The sequence below is a fragment of the Apodemus sylvaticus genome, chromosome 3 (assembly GCF_947179515.1).
Source record: "Apodemus sylvaticus chromosome 3, mApoSyl1.1, whole genome shotgun sequence".
NCBI lineage: Eukaryota > Metazoa > Chordata > Mammalia > Rodentia > Muridae > Apodemus > Apodemus sylvaticus.
Genome location: NC_067474.1, coordinates 75,574,050 through 75,597,488, shown reverse-complemented (window position 1 = coordinate 75,597,488; position 23,439 = coordinate 75,574,050). Strand labels below are relative to the sequence as shown.

Sequence of the window (23,439 nt, the reverse complement as noted above, 5' to 3'; positions counted from 1 at the left end):
CGGGTCCTGAAATGTGGGCCCTTTAACTCAAATAGCCTTGGCCGGTCCTTTCTTCTCTCTTAAACAGACTGCCAAAAGACAAAGGTGTTTCATAAGCCCTGAAAGCAGATAGCTTGCTGCAGAATCAGCCAAAGGTCACCTCTTACCTTAAGAGAGGGAAGGTGGCGTCTGCTAACATCTCTAAGGATGTGTCCAAACTAGTCTTGATGCAGGCAGATAAAGGATAACTGTGAAGGTAACTGCATTTTGTTACTTTGTCATTGTCACAGAGACAAAAGGGAAGCACCTTAGGAGGGGAGACTTTCATTTGGATTACAATTCGCAGGGACATGGTTTGTCCTGGTAGAGAAGCCATGGGGGCAGGAGCTGGGGGTGGCCTGTCCTACTGCATTCATGTTCAGGAAGCAGAGTGACAGTGACGGAGAGCTGGTACTCAGTCAACTTTCTCCTTTGTGTGGAGTCCAGAACTCCCAGTGGATGGAATGATGCCACCCACCCTTAGGGTGAGGCTTCTCATGTCAATTAATGCAATCTAGAAAATGACTCATAGACATGCCCAGAGGTTCGTTTCTAGACCTGTTTTCAAATCCTATCAAACCAACGATCAACATTAACCAGCACATTAAATGTTGTCACCTACTCTATCAGTACTGTGTCATTTTACCATTGCTTATTATTTCCAGTATCATTGACGTTCTAATGGTGGGGGCCTGGGGTGAGTTAATGTGATGTAATTAGTGTATCTTATTGAATACCATGCAGATAGATGATAGGGGAAACCTTAACACAATCCTAGGCCCAAGTCCCTAGAAGGTGGTAATGACCATTAGGTTACTCAAGCCATGCTGGGCACCATACTTCTGCTCATCCTGTCTTGGGAAGTTCATTATCTCCAGAGTCTGCATGCCTTCTGCAGGTGTCAGACCCTCAGAATATAACATCTGTGAAGTTCTCTGCTGTTCCCAATACAACAGGGTTTGAAATGTATAGGTGTACTAAGCAGCTCTTTCATGTTTCATGACTTACCAAGTTTCCCATGTGCAGGACACATCCTCCCAGCACGGTATACTCATGACTCAGTACATTTATGAAATACTTCTATCCACGTCACCTTGATGTACTCCCAGAATGTATATGCAAAGGCTTTGCAGGAAGGTAAGCTGAGGCCTTTGTTACTTGCATAAAGTAGAAAGGAAAGGCATTCGGAGCTCCTTCACAGGATCAGCACTACAAAGTTTGTTTCCTTCACTATGCCACAGGGTTCTAAAGAATTGACTCAAGTTTCTATTCTATACAACACAACAGCTTAGAGATGACAGGCTATTTGCTAGATAAATATTTATATTTTAAAGATTTGTTTTTATTGTTTTTAATTATGTGTATGGATGTGTGTCTCTGTTGGAGTAGTTGCACAGAAGGACAGTTTCTCTGGGAGGTCAGAGGAGACTGTCCGATCTCTGGAGCTGGAGTTACAGGCGGTTGTGTGCAGTCCTACTTAGATACTGGGAAATGAACTCATCCCCTCTGAAAGGGCATTATAACCAATCTCCACAGTGTCATATTTACAGTTTGAAGGGTAGTTAGGTAAAATAAGCAATGCTTAGATGAAGAGTGAATTGTTGACGAATGGCTTTAGACAAGTCTGTAGATTCTGTGCTTTGGAAGAGTCAAATTTTATTGCCCAGTAGGTGTAGAAGATAGTTAAGATCACACTTGCTGAGATAAAAAGTGGAAGAGACTCAAGACTGTTGGGAAAAGCATTAGTTTTATTCAAAATGTTAAAGCTATGGATACAAGGTCTGGTAATATTCGATAAAAAATACAGTGTGAAGGGAGCCCGAGCAGCCATACAACAGGACACCAGTGCATCACACCTGAAGGAGCAACAGACTGTCACCAGAAGAAGACAGCCCAGAGCTCTACTAGACCATCTGCCAGGCAGAAACCCTTGCAAACACTGAGTGTAAGCACCAGTATATGAAATGGTAATAGCTTAAAAATTAAATACATACATCTAATAATAAAGCCACCTATGGATGGGGAAGTCTGCTGGAGGTGACCATAGAGGAGGTTTGGCACTGCAGAGGGAGTCTGCTTGCTGGGGAAACCAGGAAACCAGACAGCTCCAGTGGTGGGTAGCGACATCACGAATAGCCTGTGTCACTGGAAATCATATGGCAATAGCAGGAAGCATGGATGTTATAGGAGAGCATTCTTGCAGGCAAGTTGCTTTCACTATAACTTAGAATGTCAAAGCTGAAGAGGTCGATTAATGGGAACCCTCAAAGTCAGGAACTTACTACAGGTCAGGTTCAAGGAGATCCAAAGGTAATTCAGGAGATGCCATGGAGAGAAGGGGGGGGGGCAAAAGTCACATTCAATTTCATTTCAACTAAATCCCCTCTCCATTTACGTTTTGTGCATGGAACTTCTACATGAGACAAAATTTGCTGAAAGGCTTCTCTGGCACAAAAGAACAAGAAAGGAAAAGGAGGAGGAGGATGGAAATGTTTGTATGAATCACTGGCCAACTTTAACATCTTCATTTTAAAGATGGTGAAACTGAGACATGGGGAAGAGAAATATTTCCCTAAGATCTTATACCAGCTGGCAGTGTGTCAGGGCAGAATCTTGGGTATCCTGACTCTGCTCTCAGAATCCAGAGGCAGCATAAAAGTCTGCAGTTAATATATCCTCTTAAAATGAAAAATGAACTGTCTTATTCTCTAAATAGCATAGCACATGTGGATTGAGCTAACAATTGTATTAGTTATTTACCCACCACAAAACATAGTCATTGATATCATCACAGGTGGTGTATATGGCTTCTATAGGTCTAGAATCAAAGCATAACTGAGATAAGGTAAGCTGAAATCCCTAGGACAGTTGTCATTGACCTGGGTTGGATCATATCTGAAGGCTTGACTGGGAATCAACCCTCTTACAGGCCATGTCTGTTGATTGGACTCGATATCTCAGGAGTATCTAGATGGAGGCTTTCAGTTCCATGCTGCCTTAATAGCTTCCTACATGGGGTATTTCAACAAAGCCATTTACCTCATCCAAGCCAATCTCACAGACAGACAGACAGACAGACGACCATTCTATAAATAGAGTTTGCTTGACAATAATCGCCCAAAGTCAATTCTTCTAACTTTATAATTTTTTTTTCATTTCTGCAGCATTGGCCATTATGCATGGCCACCAAGCACTCTCCCAGTTTAGCTACACCTTCTGTATTCAGAGATCAGGCCCTAGGTAATTGATATTGGTCTTGAACTTTCTCTGTAGCTAAGAATGACCTTGAGTTTTCTCCATCCTCCTGCTTCCTAGTGCTGGGATGAATTGCATAGACCACCGCACCTGGTTTCAAAAAGTAATCCATTGACCCAATTTGATCATGATGAAATCTTGAGACTATTGAGAGCTAGTATCAATACAGTCAATTTTGAGTCAGCTTGCTACAGCTATCCAATGTCACCATTCCATGGCATCGTATTATAGATGACAAATTCACTCATCCCACCTGCACTCCGATCAATGGGTAACAAGTAATTGTGGCAACCACTAAGGTGATTTATGTTTTAACTCTTCCACACATTTGTATGGTAGTTATCATAGATCATTTGAGTGGACCCTGATTTCAAATATCACCCCAAGATAGTACTTTACAAGACAGTAATTCTAAATGTATTAGCCAAGGTTCCCAAAGAGCAACAGAACTGATTAAATGTCAGAAAGAGATTTACTATATAGGCTCACAGGATGTGGTCTGAGTAGTCAAACAATCGCTGTCTCTCACTGGAGAGGCTGAGAATCCAGGAAGCATTGAGTTTATACGTGAATATCTCAGCAGTCTCCATTGGGTACTGACAGCCTGGAGGATTCCTGGAAAACTCCTGGCATAGTGGCTGTGTTGGGATTGGGATCCCTTTAAGAAATTGCTTCTATTATTGGTAAAGGGATGTCTCAGCAGCAGAGTAGATGAACATACCAGGAAGAGTAAAAATACCTGTGGTATGCATTTGGGATCTAGCTGTGGTTCCCATGCTGCACGCCAGGCTACAGCATGGAGCAGAGTTCAGAATGGCCAGGGCTCTGCAGGATCCCAGGCTGGCTCCCAGTGTGTGTGTGTGTGTGTGTGTGTGTTCGCACTGGGGGTGAGGAGCAGTCTTAAATGTTATAGCTCTTTTAGACAAAGGCCTTCTCCAATGGTCTTCAATGAAATAGCTCTCTGAGAGGACTTTAATTTATGCACATACATTTATTTGGGCTGGATTTGTATCCATATACTTTATTCAGGGTGAACCAGGGCTATATATGGACCTTGGAAAGTAGGAAGGGGTTGTCAGGGTTAATAAAATCATTGGCTGGAGTTTAAAGTTCTGTGAATGCCTCATTTGTGTGGAGAGGCATTCCAGGAATCCCAGGTACTTATAAGGAGGGTTCTTATTGGGGGTGGGGAGAGGAAGTTGAACTTGTAGGTCTGCCAAGGTCTACTCACCTTTCCCAAGGTAGAAGGTATAAGAGGTTGGGCTCCCCAAGGTCAGAGAAAGGGAAACCCATCTCTTATAGTGGGAGTCCTCTATTTTCTACTGCGCTCCTAAGATTTAACCTGTCATGGTAGATGTTTATCTTAAATTATCAGGATTTCCCCTCAGACAATCAGGCAAAGAAACAAGTTTACTTGTTTCATATTTCAAGTGAGCTGCCACCAGAAGGTGCTATCCAGATTTAAAGTGGATCATTCTCCTTCAAATAATCTGATCAAGAAAATCCCTCACAAGAGTGGCCAGTAGCTTAGATTGCAGATTCAGTCAAATTGACAAATAAGATTAGCTATCACACCAAATATATTTTACTAAAAGGTAAAGTAGTCAAGGTGACAGTATCTGCTTTTCTTATCACCAACCTAGGCTTCCCAGCATATAAATTAAGACTAAACTTCAGAATTTCATTTTCTTTCTTTCTTCTATACCATATACAGTATGGTGTGTCCTCTTCTGCTATTATGGTGTCTTAAGATATCCATTGCTATGAAGAGACACCATGTCCAAAGCACCTCTTATAAAGGACAACATTTAATTGAGTCTGGCTTAGAGGTTCAGAGATTTAGTCCATTATCATCAAGGCAGGAGCATGGCAATTTCTAGGCAGCCATAGCACTGGAGAAGGAGCTGAGAGTTCTACATCTTGTTCCAAAGGGAATGAAGGAAAGACTGGTCAATCCCATCCTTTAGAGTGACACACTTCCTCCAACAAGGCCACACCTACTCTAACAAGGTTACACCTCCTAGTATAGTGCCACTCCCTGGGCCAAGCATATTCAAATCACCACATTTGGTGTGAATATAAAATGTAGCCCAAAATTTATTCTCTCATTGCTTAATTCTCAGCTAGAGATGTTGGTCAGGAGACTAAAGATTCTATAGTCTAATAAAGAATTTTCAAGAGGAGGATCTGAGTGGCAGAAGTGATATGCCTTTGAAAATTATATCCAGCCCTACTCCCTGTCTTTATCTCTGGCTTTGTGCTTCCTGGCTTGCAATATGTGAGTGGTTTCTGTCATATGGTTCAGTCACCACACCTTCTATATTAGTCAGAGCTCACTGAGAAACAGAACTGATAGGATGAATATATACTAAAGGAAATTTATTAGGTTGGCTTATAGGATATGGTCTGAAGTATAACACTGTCTGTGGTCATAATGGAGAACAAGAGAACTGGTGGCTACTCAGTCATTAAGGCTGGATGCCCCAGAAGATTCAATATGGTTCTTAAGGTCTGGAAGAATCCTGAAGAGTCCCTAATCATCAGTCTATATCAGGAAGCTAAAGAATCTGGGTACTTGAGTCAGTGAAAGATGGCACCAGCAGAGGTAATAGTGGCAACAGGCTAGGTATACTCACCAATGGGAGGATAATGCAAACAGACAGAAAGGAAATACCTTTTCCCTCGGATCTTCTCATATACTGTCATCACAGGAAGTTTCCACACACTCTGAGGGAGATTCCTTTCCTTTGGTTAATTTTCCTAGTAATTAGCCTTACAGAGCTGCCTTGATGTATGCCTCTGAGCTGATTTCATATCCAGTCAAGTTGACAACCAAAAGTAATCATCATAACTCCACCCCTTGTTAATCTGACAACAAACCACATCTCCTTATTTTATGCTTAGATTCTAAAAAGGTGTTGCCAAGCATGCTATCTGGAACTGTGCTATACCACCCACCCACCACTGCCCAGAATAGGGCACAAAATCTCTTGAGAAATCTTGCTCCTTTACTGTCTCACAGCTTTAAAATATTCTCTGTTATGATGGACTGTAACTCTCTGAAACAGTGAGCCAAAAATAAACTTTTCCTCCCTTAAGTTGTTTCCGTTTGGGATTTTGATCTAATCAATGACAAAGTAAGTAACACAAGTAACACACTTCGCTGTCTCCCCATTCCCTCCATTAGCAACCTCCATGCTTAATTTTCAGCATCTTTTAAATGGGCCAACACAATAGATTCCTACCAGAGCCCCATCATACCAGCTTTCTTCTTTGATCTGTGTCACAATTTGGAATTATAGAGGCCAGGATTTCTATGCCCAAATATTTCCAAGTAGTTATTTTCTGTGAAGAAAATTGGCATCACCTAACTGGCATTCAAGGTTTCCTATAACAGACTGGCCTCTAAGCAGACTCTGCACCTCAGCTAGCACTGTGCTTTCCACACATAGCTTTTATACTTATTTTTTTTTCTTGCAAATGTCATTCTCTCTTACATAAAATGGCATTCTGTATGTTTTACATCTAAATGATCTTTCTCCAGTGGTCATTCCAGTGCCATCTTCTCCAGATACAATAAATGCTCCCTACTCTGTCCTTTTGCACCATCCTTTATGTCAAACTGTGATTATTATACAATAGACCAACCCTTCCAACAAAGCAGTTCTCAAGAGGATATTTTTACCTGATTCATCTAAAAATCATCAGGACTCAAAATTAATCTTAAATAACTGAGAAAAGTCCTTATTTCCAAGACTCAAAAATCCATTTCCTATGAGTTTTGCTTGGAAAACTGGAGTTAGAAGTTATTTCCGTGTTTCATCCTCTGGTCTCACAACTATACAGGGTGATATCATACCTTATGAAAGCAGGAAGCCATGCCAGTACTGGGACAGGAACCCATTTCAGGACACAAACTTCAAGGATTATCTTTGGGGAAAAAAAAGCCAGTCCTAAAAATAACTGCCATCATTACTTGGGATTTGGGAAATACCAGTACCAAGGACAGAGAACATCTGTCAGGGGATTTGAGAATGAGTCAGAGATGGCTGTTGTAACAAGATTGATCAATCACCAACTAGTGGGAGGAATGGTCTCTCAGGGAAGAGATGAAGACAAGGATCTCTTTGTCTTTGGATATGGGGAAAATCACAACCCATAGAAAGAAATGAATCATGATTAAGAGTGTGGATGTGGTATCTGAAGGCTCTGGGTCCAAAATATTTTTGTTTGCTCTGCAAGCTTGACTAAATAACTGCTCTAAATATAGCAAAATCTATCCTAGAAGATCATGGTGGTTATTAAATAGTATTGTGTATTACATTGCTTCCCCAAAACTGGCATGTGACACAGATGGTTATGGTCATTCATGCTGACGCTGCTTTTGAGACAGTTCTTGGTGATAAGATCCCACTTGGTAAGCAGTTCTCAAATTGTGTCCTATGAACAGATCCTTACAGAGAGTCACTTAAAGAGGGCTATGGCTGGAAAGTCTGGAAACACTTGACAACATCTTGGAAATTCAGGGTTCATATATGGTCTTTTCAGCTACAGTTAAAAAGGCTGACAACACAGTAGTAGAAATAATAAGGTAATATCCTATAATTCATTATAGAGCTGTTTTTATTCTATGTAGGTTTCTATGGCAAAATTTTGTGTGCTGGGTAGTTTGGAAAGAACAGAAATCCACTTGCCTGGAGACTTTGATCTTAATAAAGCAGCAGTAGATTCCATGTCTTGGGAGTGCCCACATAGATTAAGATTTAAAGCTGTGCCTACACAGGTTGGAAGAAACAAGGAGGTTCCATGGGGCATCATTTTTGAAGGACATTGATCCCATTAAAGAGAACCCTATCTTCATGACCAGTTTCTTCCCACCAAATAATAGTATCATATTGTTAGATTTCAATAAATGAGTGTTTCAAGTATCACCAAATATCCAGATCATGCCACGAGGGAAGAGAGGTGACAAAAAGGAGCCAGATAAACTCCTAAAACCTTCAAAGGAAACATAAGAATGGAATATAGAGCTGAGTTTTTAAGCAATGGCTAGTAATCTGAATATCCCTGTATGATTAGAAACTAATGGAATGTTTGATGAAATCAAATTCAGAATCTGAGAAATTCTGTCCAACTCTGGTGAATCCATATCCCTAATCTGATGAGACCACCCTTATCCATATGAAATTTGCCTTAAAATATGTTTGACTACGATCTGAGAAACTATACCAGAGCACCAGGCTCCACAGATGCTCAAGGGAACTGTAAATTTGCCCTCACACATTTAAGTTGACAGTGAAAAGGTCAAACATCCCACTTGAGCCAAAACAGGCATGCCCAGGTCAGGAAACCTAGCTGAAGAGGCAGAGACATGCAGAGTGCCATCCCAATTAACAACCCTCTCTGGCTAGGGAACCCAGTGAGCACAGCCAGACCCCGGCAGATTCTGGAAACCTGTCTAAGCCAAAGAGAACTTGCCAACATGTACCCAGGAGCTAATAACCACTTGCAAACAGTGCACTTGGCTTCAGTGCTCTCCAGAGAAAGAGTGCACAAAGTAGGAGAGACAGCCAGAGCTTCCTCAAGAGGAAGGCAGAGGTCAAATACTTCTGGACTTAGGTGTGGAGACCACTTAGACAGCTGCTAGAGGGTCTGTGAAGCAGAAGATGAAGGAACCTTTTCTGCACTCCTTATATTTTCCCTTACTGAGCAGTTTAAATTTTAAGTTTGTACTTTTTTTTTCAGAACTGAAGAAAGTTGTTGGAGGAGGCATCCCAATGTGGCACAATGTGGTTGAAATGTCACACACGAGGGCCACAAGGCAGGCTTCAAAGGCTGCATCTGTCTTATGACCTAAGTTCTTAAGCTTCCCTGAGTCTTAGTTTAACTTCTAAACAGGCACAGTAATACTCACCTCACTAGCTTCTTATATCAGTAATAAAATCAATGAAAAACCTGAAGCATATCGTTTGGCCCAAGACAAGCTTGTTTTAAAGTGTGTGTGTGTGTGTGTGTGTGTGTGTGTGTGTGTGTGTGTGTGTGTGTGTGTGTCTGTGCATGAGCATACACACATGCACCATGTACAATGTACACAGGCAGGCACACATGTTTGTGGAAGACAGAGGACAACTTAGGGGAGTCAATTCTCTCTTTCATGTTGCTCCCAGGGATTGAACTCAGATCATAAGGATTGGCAACAGGTGTCTTTATCCACTTTACTATTCCACAGGCTCACAAAGCAGATATACAGACGGTAAATAACAAAATGTTGGTTTTACTATCAATCTAGCTTTATTTGGGCCTCTAACAGCAACTGTAATAATCACTATATTCCGCCAGGGGTCAGCAAACTGTGATGTAGTAGCCCCTTTGTGTAAATTCCTTTGTATTAGAACCCAGCCATGTTTGTTTGCATGTTTTGTATAACAGTGTTCCCTACAATAGTAAAGTTGGATACTTATGGAGTCTATTGTGTCTATGTAACCATAATACCTGACAGAAGAAACATAGAGGAAGAAGGGATTATTTGGGCTCAGAGTCTCAGAGTTTTCTTCCAGGGTAGCAGGGGAAGGCAGCTCAGGACTCGGCCTGAGGTGTCAGAAGCATGCACCCCTGACTTGCTTACCTGGATGACATGGAACATAGGAAATTAGACTGAAAAGAGATTGGCTCTAAACTCACAGGGCCCACCACCCACCTTTCTGGCCTCTTCTACCCACCAGGCCAGCATTCCCAAAGGCTCCACAGCCTTCAAATTAGTCCCATAGCTGAGGAATCAAGTGTTTAAACTGGAAACCAAAGCAGACAATTCAGATTCAAACCCTAGGAGAAAGAGGTGATCTGACGGCACATTCGTTCTCAGGTCATTTAAGGAAATGTTGACTGACCTTTCCAATCAGTGTGCCAGATTTTCATGCATTTTCCAGTCACTGTGACCTTGGCAAGCCGTATATTATTATATACATAATAAGACTGAAACAGTGCCAAGCTCTACACAAGAAGGAAGTTTAGAAGACTGATGGACACTACTGTGGCCCATCCTCCCTTTGTCCATTTTGCACTCTCTCACTCACTTACTCTTTTCTCCTTCCCTCCTCCCCCCTCCCTCATCAGCTCCTTTCTCTCTCCCCCTCCTTCTTCTTCTCCCTTTTCTTCTGTGCTCTTTCCTAAACCTATTCCCTCAGGTTAAATATTCTGATTTCCCCATTATATGCCGAAATAAATAACTCTTCTGAGAAGGAACTTAATTCCCTTTCCTTACTTGTACACTTGCTTGTTCAGACATAAAATTCTGCCTATTTTTGTTTGCTGCCACAGTGATAAAATACCCTGAAAAAAACAAGAGAGAAAGAGTTTATTTTGTTCACAATTTGGGATCTATCACTTTGGGACAGTTACAGCACATGGACTTGAAGCATTCAATGTCAAAAGAATTGCGTGTTGAATTAAGGTATGCATTTCTGTGTTCAGATCAATTTATCTGCTATTTCATAATCTAGGATACCCTGCCTAGGGGATGGTGCCACCCATGAGGAGCAGGTCTTTCTGTCTCGATTAATGTAATCAAAACAAACAAACCCACAAACCACCTCATCTAAACAATTCATCATTGAGATTTTCTTCCCAGGTGACTTGAAGTTAACAAACCCATTGTAAAATTGCAGAAGAAAGTTTTAAATTTCAGGGTCTCTGAAATTTTCTCATATACTGACTGATTACTTGGCTATACATAGTGTGAGGCCCAATTTTCTAGGACCCATTGATTCTTTTTAAACTCCCCTGTGTGCTTCTTCTTGCTTTATCACCCTCTCATTTATTAACAATATCTCTGAGCAAAGCTGAAGGACAGCAGGCTGTTCTCTACCAGCTCTAGAGATCTACAGGAGATTTAGAATTGTAGTTCACTTGGCTTTATGCCCCCTCCTCAAGTCCAAAATGGCAAATAGAATCACCATGCACACCCCAGTCTTCCAACGTCATTCTCTGTTTATGACTACAACAACTGCATTCACATTAATGAAACGGAGTGTTCCCCTGGCATTTAACTATTACATAAATGTTAACTTCTGAAACCAAGCAATAAATCTTGTTTCAAAAAAATCACTCAATAGAACAAAAAGAACCTAAACTTCCACAGAATGAAACAGAGACAGTACCCTTCATTTAGATTCAAGTTGTACCGACTAGATAATTTGCTGAACTATCTCAAGCCTGTGCTTTTGATAGTAGGAAAATATGAACAGTGCTCTCTGATTGCCTACGCTTGGATTATAATAAAAAGGCATTTGTAATGGGCCAAGAACCAAATAAATAATACCGAGTCATCTCACTTTAGGTTCTAGTTACTTGAGCGCTTCTATCCTGGAGCTTCACCCTTTTATGACAGACAGGTCCTGGCCAGACATAGCATCAGTTCTAATGTATAAGGACTGAAAAGAGAGCGGGGATCAAGTGTTTGCCCTGTCCTAGTACTTGCCGCTCCATGTGTGCCATCAATCCCAACCTATGACGTACTTCAAACACAAAAGAATCAAGTAAGTTTAGGAAACACACTATAAACGATCTTCTTCTTGGAGGTTTCCACAAACACATAAAAGACCCTGGAAAATCCTGAAGTAAAGTAAGATGCGTAATTTGTTTGGCTTAAAATAACATTGGCTTTAAAAATAGCCTTCTCCAAACATGATTAGCTTGGAAATACTTTTTGCTCAGCATTAATACCTCTCAACATGCCACAGATTACATGTTAGGAAATAGCTTCCTGCATTTGTATGGCTAAATTAAGCCTAATTCTGAGCTTAAGCTTATCTCTATTTTTTTCTGACTCTCCTGTAACTTCATAAAGTCATTTTATACTGTTAATAGTTCTTTAGGCGGCACAAATTCTGGGTTCTTTTGAAGCTAATCCTTTGAACTCAGTCGTGCAAACCAGCCTTTGGCATCACTAAATTGCTGGAGGAAAACTGAGGCTTAAGAATACAGCCTCCAACTGGTGAATCAGACCACCAGAATTAAACTCTCCTCTCCTCTTCTACCTATGTGTCCTCAGTTTCCCCATCCTCAGGGAAGGGGAAAATACAGGAAGAAATGTCAGGGATCTTAGAGAAGAAGCAATGAACTAATCCACATAAGGCACAGACAGTACAGATGTTTTCAATCAGGACTATTATTACTGTAGCTTTTAGGTGATCCTGTTTTGAGAAAGGAAAAGTAGACACTACGTGTCTGCATGCCTTTTTAGGCACACTAATTAATTACTGGAGTGGACTTAGTTTTCCATAGTGTCTGGTTTCTTGCTACCAATTTTAGAGACCCATTTTTGTTTCAGGGGTCAGCTCCTATCAAAGTGTATCAAGGCTGGCTGAACTTGATGCCTCCTGGGTTTGGTAATTTTCAGTGTCTCTATCTGGCTGCATCTAAGAGCAAACCTAAGGCCAGCAGAATTCCACTCATTCAAATACCAAGACTGTTATTTCAGAAAAGGTTCCCGTACACTCTTGTCCTCAAATGCCAAATATTTAGCACATGTATTCACAGTGTCCTGCTCCTGTGCTGTTCTCTATCCATAACCTGTCTCCCCTGAATAAATATCTCTAATTCTTTAACCTTGGCTCAATCATTTGAGACCTATGAAAGAGCCAACTGCATTTCTTAAAATTCTGGTGGAAATACAAAATAGAGGATGCTATTGTTCCAGGAGAAATGAATTCAAATTCTTTTTTGAAATGATTTTCCAGAATTTTATAGGAATCTATAGCGTTGCCATTTGGTCAAACCCACTTCTTAGTTTTCTTTTATGTCTAGGCAAGGAGCAGAAGAGAGAAAACTACTGCTCTGCAGAAATTTTGTTTCAAAAATTGAAACCAGACCATCACGAGGTAGCTTGTGGTGTGCATGTATCAATGGACCTAGTCATTTTTCATCAAAGCTGCTGTTAGGTATACTAAACCACAAATATGAATCTCATTATTGTGTCTAGATGGAAATATTTTATGGATTAAAATTTGGGGATTTAATTTGGTTAGTAATGAAACTTCTGTTCAAGGAGAGGGAGGAAGGGAGCCACAAAATACCACCAGTGATTCATCCAAATACCTGAAGGGAAAAAAATCAATATACTGGCTGGATCCTTTTGTATTTAATATTGGCCATTTTCCTTGAGTTTAAGTGGATGGCTAAATTTTGTTTGACAGAACTATTGCCAAATTAGCAACAAGTCACAGATCACTACAACCAAGAACATTCTAAAACTAGGGTTCGTTGTAACCTAGGTACAGTCTTTGGTGCTGTGTATACAAAGCTGGGTGGTTCATGTAACTTGCCTTGATGAAACCCAAATCCCTATATACTCTAACTATATATACAATGCATAACTGAATCAGCCTAGCATAAGTATAAAGTAGAATTGAAACATTTCCAGACATCGAAATTGTCCTTAAGTAATGCTCAATTCAGACGATAGAAACGAAGATAACTATCTTCCAACACTGGATGTTATTTTAGTTTCACTTGAAAGACAGATTAAGTCCATTCAAGTGGGGCAAGTGGGCTTTTAAGACACCAAGAACTCTCTCCGATAATAAGTTAGATTCTACCATATCTTGGATGTGCCCAACAGCTTACTTCACTCCACACCAACACCATCAGGTTCTGATCACATGAAACTAATAGACTCTTCCTCAGCCTGCTATCTGAAGGTCGTATAGACAGAGCAGCAACTGCTCTCAAATACTAACTCCTTTCATTGACTTCCAGTGCAAAAGGCAGTGAATGGTGATGGACTCAGAGGGACTTGAATTCATATCCTTACTCCTTAGTGACATCCTGATTTGCATATATGGCATAATTGTATACCTCAGTTTCTTTATCTTCAGAATGAAGATAAAAACTTCATCTTGCAACTTGGAAAGAATTTGAAATCATGTATTTAAAATGCTTAGTGCAAGCTCTGGAAAAATACTAGCAATAATTAAAACTCAGTATCTTCTGTACTTCTATTATCATTGTTGGCATCCTTCTTGAACTCTCAAGAACTCTTGAACCAGTATTTGGTTTACCTGGGTCTTTTCTCCTTCAGTAATCCTGCCATGAGCTCCTTAGCCAAGAGCACCACCTCCTTCCTTATCTTTTTCACTGAGCTGGCACTGCTACTACTCTTGTGCATGCATAGCCTCCAAATGCATTTGCACAATGACCTCTGGGAAAAGGACGCAGCTCTTTATTCAGCCACTCCTCTCCAGTGTCCTTCACACTGGGAAGCGCACAGTGAGTAAGAAACAATTATTTCTGGAAAGAATTTCAGCATGCCTCCCCTTTCTGTTGGACTAGGGCCATGCAACAAGTTCCCTAGTTTGTAGTGGCACTTGAGAGTAGGTTGAAAAACAGTTGCATTTGAGACTGTTCAGGAGGTAGTTTTAAGCTTTCTTATTATAGAGATCACATTTGTTTTGGCTACTGTTGTATCATTAACACTTAACTAGAGGCTTGATACATGGTAAATATTTAATAAGGATGAATGGATGGATGGATGGATGGATTGATGGGTGGGTAGATGGATGGATGGGTGGATGGATGGATGGGTGGATGGATGGATGGGTGGATGGATGGATGGGTGGATGGATGGATGGGTGGATGGGTGGATGGATGGATGGATGGATGGATGGATGGATGGGTGGATGGATGGATGGGTGGGTGGATGGATGGATGGATGGATGGATGGATGGATGGATGGATGGATGGGTTGATGGATGGATGGATAGATGGATGGATGGGTGGATAGATGGGTGGATAGATGGGTGGATGGATGGATGGGCGGATGGATGGATGGGTGGATGGAATAAAGACATACAGAATCAAGAATTCTAGAAATCTCTTAGCATAGGAGCCCTCTCAGTTACTTTCCCTTATATTTCTCTCTGGAGAGCATTACAATGGACTCAAGCTAAGCATTAATAGAAACTTTTCATATGTACTTCCTTTTGTATTATTTTTATTCTATTTTTTGAAATTATAATATAATTTTGACATTTCTTCCTCCCCCTTCTTTTCTCCAAACCTTCCCACATACCCCTCCCTGCTATCTTTTAAATCCATGGCCTCTTTTTTCACTCATTGCTATTACAGGCATACATATATATGAACATGCATATGTATTCCTAAATATAACCTGTCCAGTCCTTATCATTATAAACTTATATGTATGTTTCAGGGCTGACATTTTAGCACCAAGCAACCATTTCTCTGAAGAGGACCACCTCTTCCATTGCCAATGCATTGCTCAGTTACCTAGAGTTCTTTGTGTAGGGTTTAGGCCTCATGGGCTTTCCATATTCACTTTCTCATGTCCATTGGTGACACCCTTATTCAGCTCAGATTTGGTTAGCCATGTTGGCGAGGCTTTGTGAGTATAGCTTCTGATATTACTAGGAGACACAGATTCACACCAGATCCCTCAATTCTCTGGTTCTTACACTCTTTTTAACCCCATCTTCTAGAATATCCCCTGAAACTTATGTGTGGGAGTATTTTGCAGATATATCTACTAGGTTTGAGCTCCATAACTCTGTATTTTGATTGGTTGCAGTTTTCTGTAGCAGTCTCCATCTGTTGAAAAGAGACATTTCCTTGGCCTTATTTTTATTCTTTTCTAGCTTTACTGCAGTAGAATTGAAAAGCATTAGTGTATAATGTGATTCTTAATAGACAGATAAAAATGGTTACCAGTTTCAAGGTAATAACCAACACAACTACCACCATACATAGTTACTTTGTTTGTATAGCATGAGGATAACAAATATCTCTATCTATATAGATATAACAAATATCTATAAACTTAGTAAATTCCAAATATACAATGTAATATTGTAGATCCATTTTACCATAATGGTTCCTATAAATAAATATATGCTATGGTGATTTTATATGGCTGTTCAGGGTCACCTATGCAGCATAAGCCTACAGTAGGACTTTCTCATAACTGTGTTATTATTTTCCTGTATGTGCAGTGTGTGGGTACCTCTGATTTACCACCTCTGAACTCAGTGATCCTCTACTGTTGGTTGTAATCTCTGCTCAGTTGTGATTTTGATTTTATAATCTGATTTCTGACTGCATACGGAAAGCACTTCGAGGCTGGGCCAAGTGTTTTCCATTAAGAGAACAGTTTTGAAAGGCTAAACCACAGACGGTCTGTTCTGAAGAAATCGCTGGCTGTGGATCATGGACAACCATCCCAGTAGCAGCTCTCGGCCTCAGAGAAGCCTTGGCCAAAGTTCTGACCTCCCAGAAAAGAGCTCCACCCTACTCATTCACTCCCTTGTTCCTGCTACTGAATTAGACCAAGGCTGAGGGAATCCTGGGTCTAGAGCCACAGCCTTTTCATGCTACTAAGGATTTCAGAATGTCCCTGATATCAGACTAGCTGAAACTCTGCAGAATGTAGGCTTTCGCAGAGAAAGCCACAGTGAGTGGGAACTAGAAAGATGGTTTAGTAAGTAAAGGTGCTTACAAGGTAAGCCTGATGACCTGAGTTCAGATCTCTAGGATCCACGTAAGGAGCCAGATGGAATCACAACAGTGTGTATTCCCAACATTCTTACAGCAGAAAGAGAAGCAGGGACAGGATCACTTAGAATTTCGTGGACCCGCTAGTAAACAATGCTCAGTGCCGCAGAGAAGCAGAAGAGACCTTGCCTCCAACAAAGCGGAAGATGACTAATTGGTCCCCGGAAGTTGGCCTCTGCCCACTCCCTGTGCTCACATGCATGTACACAGACACACATGCACAGGAAAATAAAACTTAAGAGGAAAAAAGGAAGGATGGTGAAGAGAAAGAGGAGGAAAGAGAAAGAAACAATGAGCTTAAGGAAAAAAGGAACAGGTTTGGGGAAAAGGAAGGGCTTCTCAACAGTACCTTAAGAATTAATTTTTGGTCACAAAGTAGCCTTCTGCTAACCACCCTCTCTAAACAAGACAAAGCAATCATGCTCGCTAGACTAGACAGAAGATCTAATTTCTTTTAAGTGTTAGCTAAGAAAGTGTTTTGCATAAATTATCTCATTTCTTCTCACATGCAGCTGGTATTGATGTTGTCATTTTACAGATGTTAACATAGAGGCCCAGACAGGCAATATTTTATATCCACTGTCATTTCAACAAGGTGGAATTTTGTGGAATTCCTGCCACCCATCATTTTTTTTTTATCTAAAGACAATTTGCAACTCATTGTAGTTCATACTAATAGGAAGAACAGAGTCAAGCTGTAATGGTAGTTGGCTGCCTCTAGAACAGATGGTCCCAAACATCACATAGTCTCTTCTAGGACATTTATTCACTTTAGCATTTATGATTCCTCCCAGCAAAGATCTATTTCTGTGGCTGCTTCCTTGACTGACCTGTGACCTCATTAGTACAAACACAGAGTTGTCCTTTGCTGGTCTCTGAAACACTTTACTAGCCTAAGTCTATCCCAAGACCTAGAATTACATCATCCAATTTATCTCTAATAGAAAAATAAAAGAACAAAACATTTTTTAAGTGACAAGTCTCTGGGACAATGGCAATCCCACTGATATGTTATAGACACCAATTAAGGAGCCATGATCCTATCTCAAAGAGATAATGACTTGCCTGTGCTGAAATTCAGGTCCTCGTGGCTCAGAACGGTCTTTGGCTTGTCAGTTTAAGTTTTCTCTGTATTTTTTTTTCACCCAGAGTGTCCTGGATTCACTCAACTGAGGGGATCACATGTCCTTGGAAAACAAATCTACACTTAAGGCTGTTTCCTGGCTCCTGGCTCTTCCTGACACATTCCAAGAAGGAATTTATGGATGTTGGGAGGGACGACAAGTGAGGAATTTGTAGACCATTTTAGAAGCCTGTGTTTGCAGCCCTATGCTTGACTGACCAAGGACAATAAAATTTTCTTCCCCGTAAGCCAGAAGAAAATTTTGCAGTGATATCCTAAAGTTGCCAAAATGATGTGGAAACAAGTTCATCTGCATTTAAAAAAATAATAGAATCATTATTGTCTATCCAAGTCCAGGATATTCCACGTATGTACCCAAGTCAAAAAGATAAACACATTCCATGAGCTACTAATCACTATGTCACTAGTCTCCACACCACATGAGGCTATCCAGATAAAGTTGATATATGTCTAAAACTGAAATCATGTATTGCTTATTCTCCAGCTATGGCCAGGGAAAATATTCAAAGAATAACTCCTTTATCTCATAATAACCTCCAGCCTGTGGAGAGATGACTAAAGATAACCTTTAGCATAACCCATGATTCTTATAGATGCTGAGATGTCTAAAACTTGTCACCAATCCAGTCATCTATAAGGAACATATACAACAGGGCTTGCTCTCTTGGGCACATGACTACAACCCCACATCTCCTTCCCTGGGATTGATATATGGTAATACTGATACACTCCATATTGGCTTCTTCAGCTATGAATGAAGGATCACAAGTCATCAGCTTCCTATGACACATTCTCCATACCCTTTATTTCTAGTTACTTCCCATAAATATAAGAGTCCAGGGCACTGGAGAGATGAATCTGAGGTTAAGAGCATTTGCTGAACTTCCAGAGTACCCAGGTGTGATTGCCAACACCTACATGGCATCTCACAACCATCTATAACTTGAGTTCTAGGGGATGTCATTCACTCCTCTGGCCTTCACAGGCAGCAGGAGTGCATGTGGTACACATATAGACACACACATAAGCAGCAACCATGCATGTGATATACACACATAGATGGCAGGCATACATGTGATATCCATACAGATATACATGTAGGCAAAAACACTCACACATAAAGTAAGTTTTTCAATGATAATCATTTATCTGTACTTTTTATGGTCTTTGTAGATTAAATTGTTCATCCTAAAATTATAAAAGCACAAGCGATCTGAACTTGAGTCTTGGGTACATGACTACAACCCCACATCTCCTTCCCTGGGATTGATATATGGTAATACTGATACACCCCATATTGGCTTCCTCAGCTATGAATGAAGGAGCACATGTCTAACCTCAATCTCTCAACTAATCTCAACTAATTTCCCCAAAGTCTTCCCTCAGAAAAGACATAAACCAGCCAGTTATCTGCATACAGCAGAATATTTTGCATTGCTAATGTCATTATTTCTCTCCATTTCTACCCTCTCTAGAGCACACATTTATATTTCTAGCAAATTGGTCTTCACAAGGTTTAGTTTCTCATACAACAGTGATTTCTACAGCTTCTCTCATCCAGGTCCAAGTTGCCACTGAATTTGGGACTGGATTCAATTAAGGTCAAGTTCTGGCTTAAACAAAAAGTGATATTGGCATAGACTCTTGCTAGATTGTGATCCGGAGAGAGCAACACAATGTCATGTCCTGTTGATTGACTACCTATAAAGTATCAAAGTTCTGAAGCTCCAGTACAGATCTCTAACCTAAAATTCCTCTGGGGCGTGTGTGTGTGTGGGGGGGGGGTGTTTGTGTGTGGGGGGGGTGGTCGTGGTGGTGGTGGTAATGGTGGTGGTGGTGGTGGTGGTGGTGGTGGTGGTGGTAGTGGTGTTTCAGAAGCCAGAAGTCAACTTTGAGTATATTTCCTCAATTTCCTCCAGAGCCATCAACCTTGTTTTTGGGTTTTGGGTTTTTTGGGGGTGGGGGGGAAGGTAGGTAAGACTTAACCTATCACCCTAGATTCTGTAATCTGGAGCTTGCAGATTACACAGAAGCCTCAGAGAGCTACAAGCATGGACTCCTGTGGCTTTTTACATAGATTCAAGGAACCAAACTCAAGCCTCCATGCTTTCATGACAAGCACTTTACTGACTGAGCCATCTTTGAAATTGTTTCTGACCCTTATTTTATAAACAAGGCTAGGGTCATGGATTAAATGACAAGTACCTTTTGCCCAAGTTACAGAACCAGAAAGGGCTTAGATGTTCCATAACACAGAGGTGTGGATAATCTTTCCCAAAGCACCATCCCCAATCCTCAGACACCATGAGCTGATGTAAAAGATAACCCTCAAAGATATACTCCCCTATATAGATATACTCATATAGTTTCCCTCTTCCCACATTATTCTGAAGTCTTCCTTTGGGGTCTCAACCAACAGCTTAGGTAAATGTCTTAATGGGAGAGGACCATAGGCAACTTTCTGTCTAGTGTCTATTTCTCTCATATGTATGTAATCCATATGTAAGTCTTAAAATGAGTCAGAGTTCTTATGTCACTTATGTTTTCATTCAGTAATTTCTCAAGCATCTTTGAAGTTCCTCTTCCCAACCTGAATGTTCAGCAGTCAAAAGAACTTCAGGGTACATTTTCCTCCTCATCTAAGGTCTCATCTAATCTTCCTCACTATTTACATTACATCCTCAATTGTTTCCTTCCAAATACGCCATACTCTGCTATTCTTTGGACAGTTCCTGGATTTTCAAAGCCGTAAGAGGTCGATTCTATACTCAGAAAACAAAACATCTACATTCTTGTTTTTCTTTGTTCCCTAAATACTGAAATAATTGTTCTATTTTCTCCTTAGTTCTGTTGTTAAGACCCAACAGAGTCCATGGCTGATCTTATATTTATTTCTACCACCCACAGAACTTTGGTTGCTATAGAACATTCAGTATAAATTCTGTCTGTACTGTTCAATCTGAGAAGACACTAGAAACTCAAAGACAACTCTTAATTTGGGTACCTGGTTGGGAAGTGCTCTGTTTAGTTCTTCTAAAGCTTAGACTGTAGAATGTTCTGGATAGATGAATCAAGGAGGAGGGAATCTGAGGTACGAAGAGTCGATGCCATGTAAGAGTCTCGTGACTAGAAAGGAGCAGTGTAGGACCTAAAACCTCATTTCCCCGAGTTCTTTGCGATCCCCTTGACAGAGAAATGGCATTGCTTATTTCAGCTTGAAGAATCAGTAATTACAGTCAGGAGTCACTGAACATCTCCTGGGGCTATACTTCACAGCACCATAAAAATTCCCTCAGAAGGCATGGCTCATAAATACTGAAGGACAAAGAATGATCACATCATATCAGCCTTTTAACCCTGCCATTGGACAGAATTTTTCACTGTAAAACGTGAAATAAGGGGGGGGGGGGAAGTAACTTACCCAACTGCCCAGATCGGAAGCGGCAGTGCAAACCCCTGCCCACCTCTTTCTAATGTTTTGCCATGTCTTTCTCTTCTCTACTGACTCTTTACATTTCCAAAAGTTGAATAATGAGTAATGTCATCTCTTCAAAATTGCAAGATTCTTCTAGAGGCCATTTTATGTCCTCACTCCCATATATAGTAAAGGGAGATCAAGAAAGCTTCAGACACGGGGACAAGAAGACAACAATTGTAGCCACTCCACAGTGTGCATTAGTGACAAAGCCTAATAACTATTATTTCCCTTTATTTATAGATCCTTCTTCCAAGAAGATTGGGGACATCCAACTGTATTCTTTCAAGTACATCTAAATACCAAATTCTACTGGGAGTTCAGATACCCTACAGAACGAGAGGCCCCTAGTCAATCCAACCTCCACCATGGGGGCCATGACCTGGCTACTGCTGGGCATCTTTTTAGCTTTGTCTGCCCTCACTCCCGAAGGTGGGGTCCTCAAGAAAGTCATCAGGCACAAGCGAGAGAGTGGGCTGAACTTGACCCTGCCAGAGGAGAATCAGCCAGTGGTGTTCAACCACGTTTACAATATCAAATTGCCCATGGGTTCTCAGTGCTCGGTGGATCTGGAGTCTGCGAGTGGGGAGAAAGACCTGACCCCCACGCCAGAGTCCAGCAGAAGCTTCCAGGAACATACAGTGGATGGGGAAAACCAAATTGTGTTCACACACCGCATCAACATCCCCCGCCGGGCCTGCGGCTGTGCTGCAGCTCCAGATGTGAAGGAGCTCCTGAGCAGGCTGGAGGAGCTGGAGCTGTTGGTATCTTCTCTAAGGGAGCAATGCACCATGGGTACAGGCTGCTGCCTCCAACCTGCAGAAGGTAAGCTTCCCAGAAGGCAACAGGGCTCGTTCCTCTGTCTCTGCACAAATGAGAAAATGATGAGCTTAAAGGCATCCATGAGTGATTCTTAAAGCTGGTTTCCTGGGAAACTAGACAGACAAGGTAGTCATTTAAAAAAGAGATGGAGGGGGAGATTTTAAGGTCTAGTAAAGGTAGAGATTGCAGCCATTTCTGTTCTTGGAAGACTCATGCTAATAATAGCTCTCAAGCTAATTTTCTAGCATTTGAAAAATCTGCTTCATAAAGCTCACTTTCACATAATTGTATCTGTTAGATTTATTGGTCTGAAGAGTTAAGTCAGCTCTGCAGTTAAGAGCACTTGCTCTCCCAGGGGATACAGATTCCATCACCTACATGGACACTCACAACATCTGTAATTCCACTCGAATTCCACTGTAATTTGAGGAGGGATAAACACCCTCTTCGAACCTCAGCATACACCAGCACACAAGGGGTACTTGCACATACATGCAGGCAAAAAACTCATACCTACAAAACAATAAAATAAATAAATCTAAATGTTTGAAGGTTTATTTTTTGTGTGTATAAGTTTGTGTATGAGCATGTAGGCATATGTGTGAGTATGCAGTCAAACACTCTTTTAAATGTGCACTCAGGGCAGAAGAAGGCCTGGACAGCCTCTGTCACTACCTGTCAATCCCTTTGAGGCAACATGTAACATGTAAACCTAGGGCTCACATTTTCTCAGCTAAGCTAGAAAGGAGCAAACCCCTGTGATCCCCCTGTCTCTACTCTCATGGGAGATGAAAATACGAGCACACAGTCATAGGAGCTGGGATTTGAACTCTGCTCCTTATGATTACATAGCAAGCATCCTTAGCTGCTGCATCCACATCTCTGTAGTCCCTACTTTAATTCTATCCTGGCCAAACATGTTTAGCTTTGAAATATAATTCTTAGTTACCTTAAAACATCTGAGAATAACACAGTGTCCCTTCTCCCAAAGGCATCTCTCAAAGAGACTGCTGTGTGGCCCTATCAATTCACTGTACACATAGGGAAACAAAGGCCCAGAGGGGAGTGAGGTTCTCCAGGTCCTGCTGAGTTAGGTGCTAACACAGTCTTCCACGATCCTGTGATCTTACAAAGGCACATTTCTGCCTGGGTGGTACTGGGT

General features: G+C 41.1%; 1 protein-coding gene across 1 annotated transcript in view; it reads left to right on the top strand.

Annotated features, from left to right (window-relative positions):
- Window positions 1-23,439, top strand: part of Tnc (tenascin C) — an 87,119-nt gene that overhangs the window by 4,924 nt on the left and 58,756 nt on the right. Inside the window, 1 exon segment of the mRNA XM_052176641.1 lies at window positions 21,699-22,280. Coding sequence (XP_052032601.1) covers window positions 21,824-22,280 — 457 coding nt within the window. The 5' untranslated portion in view covers window positions 21,699-21,823.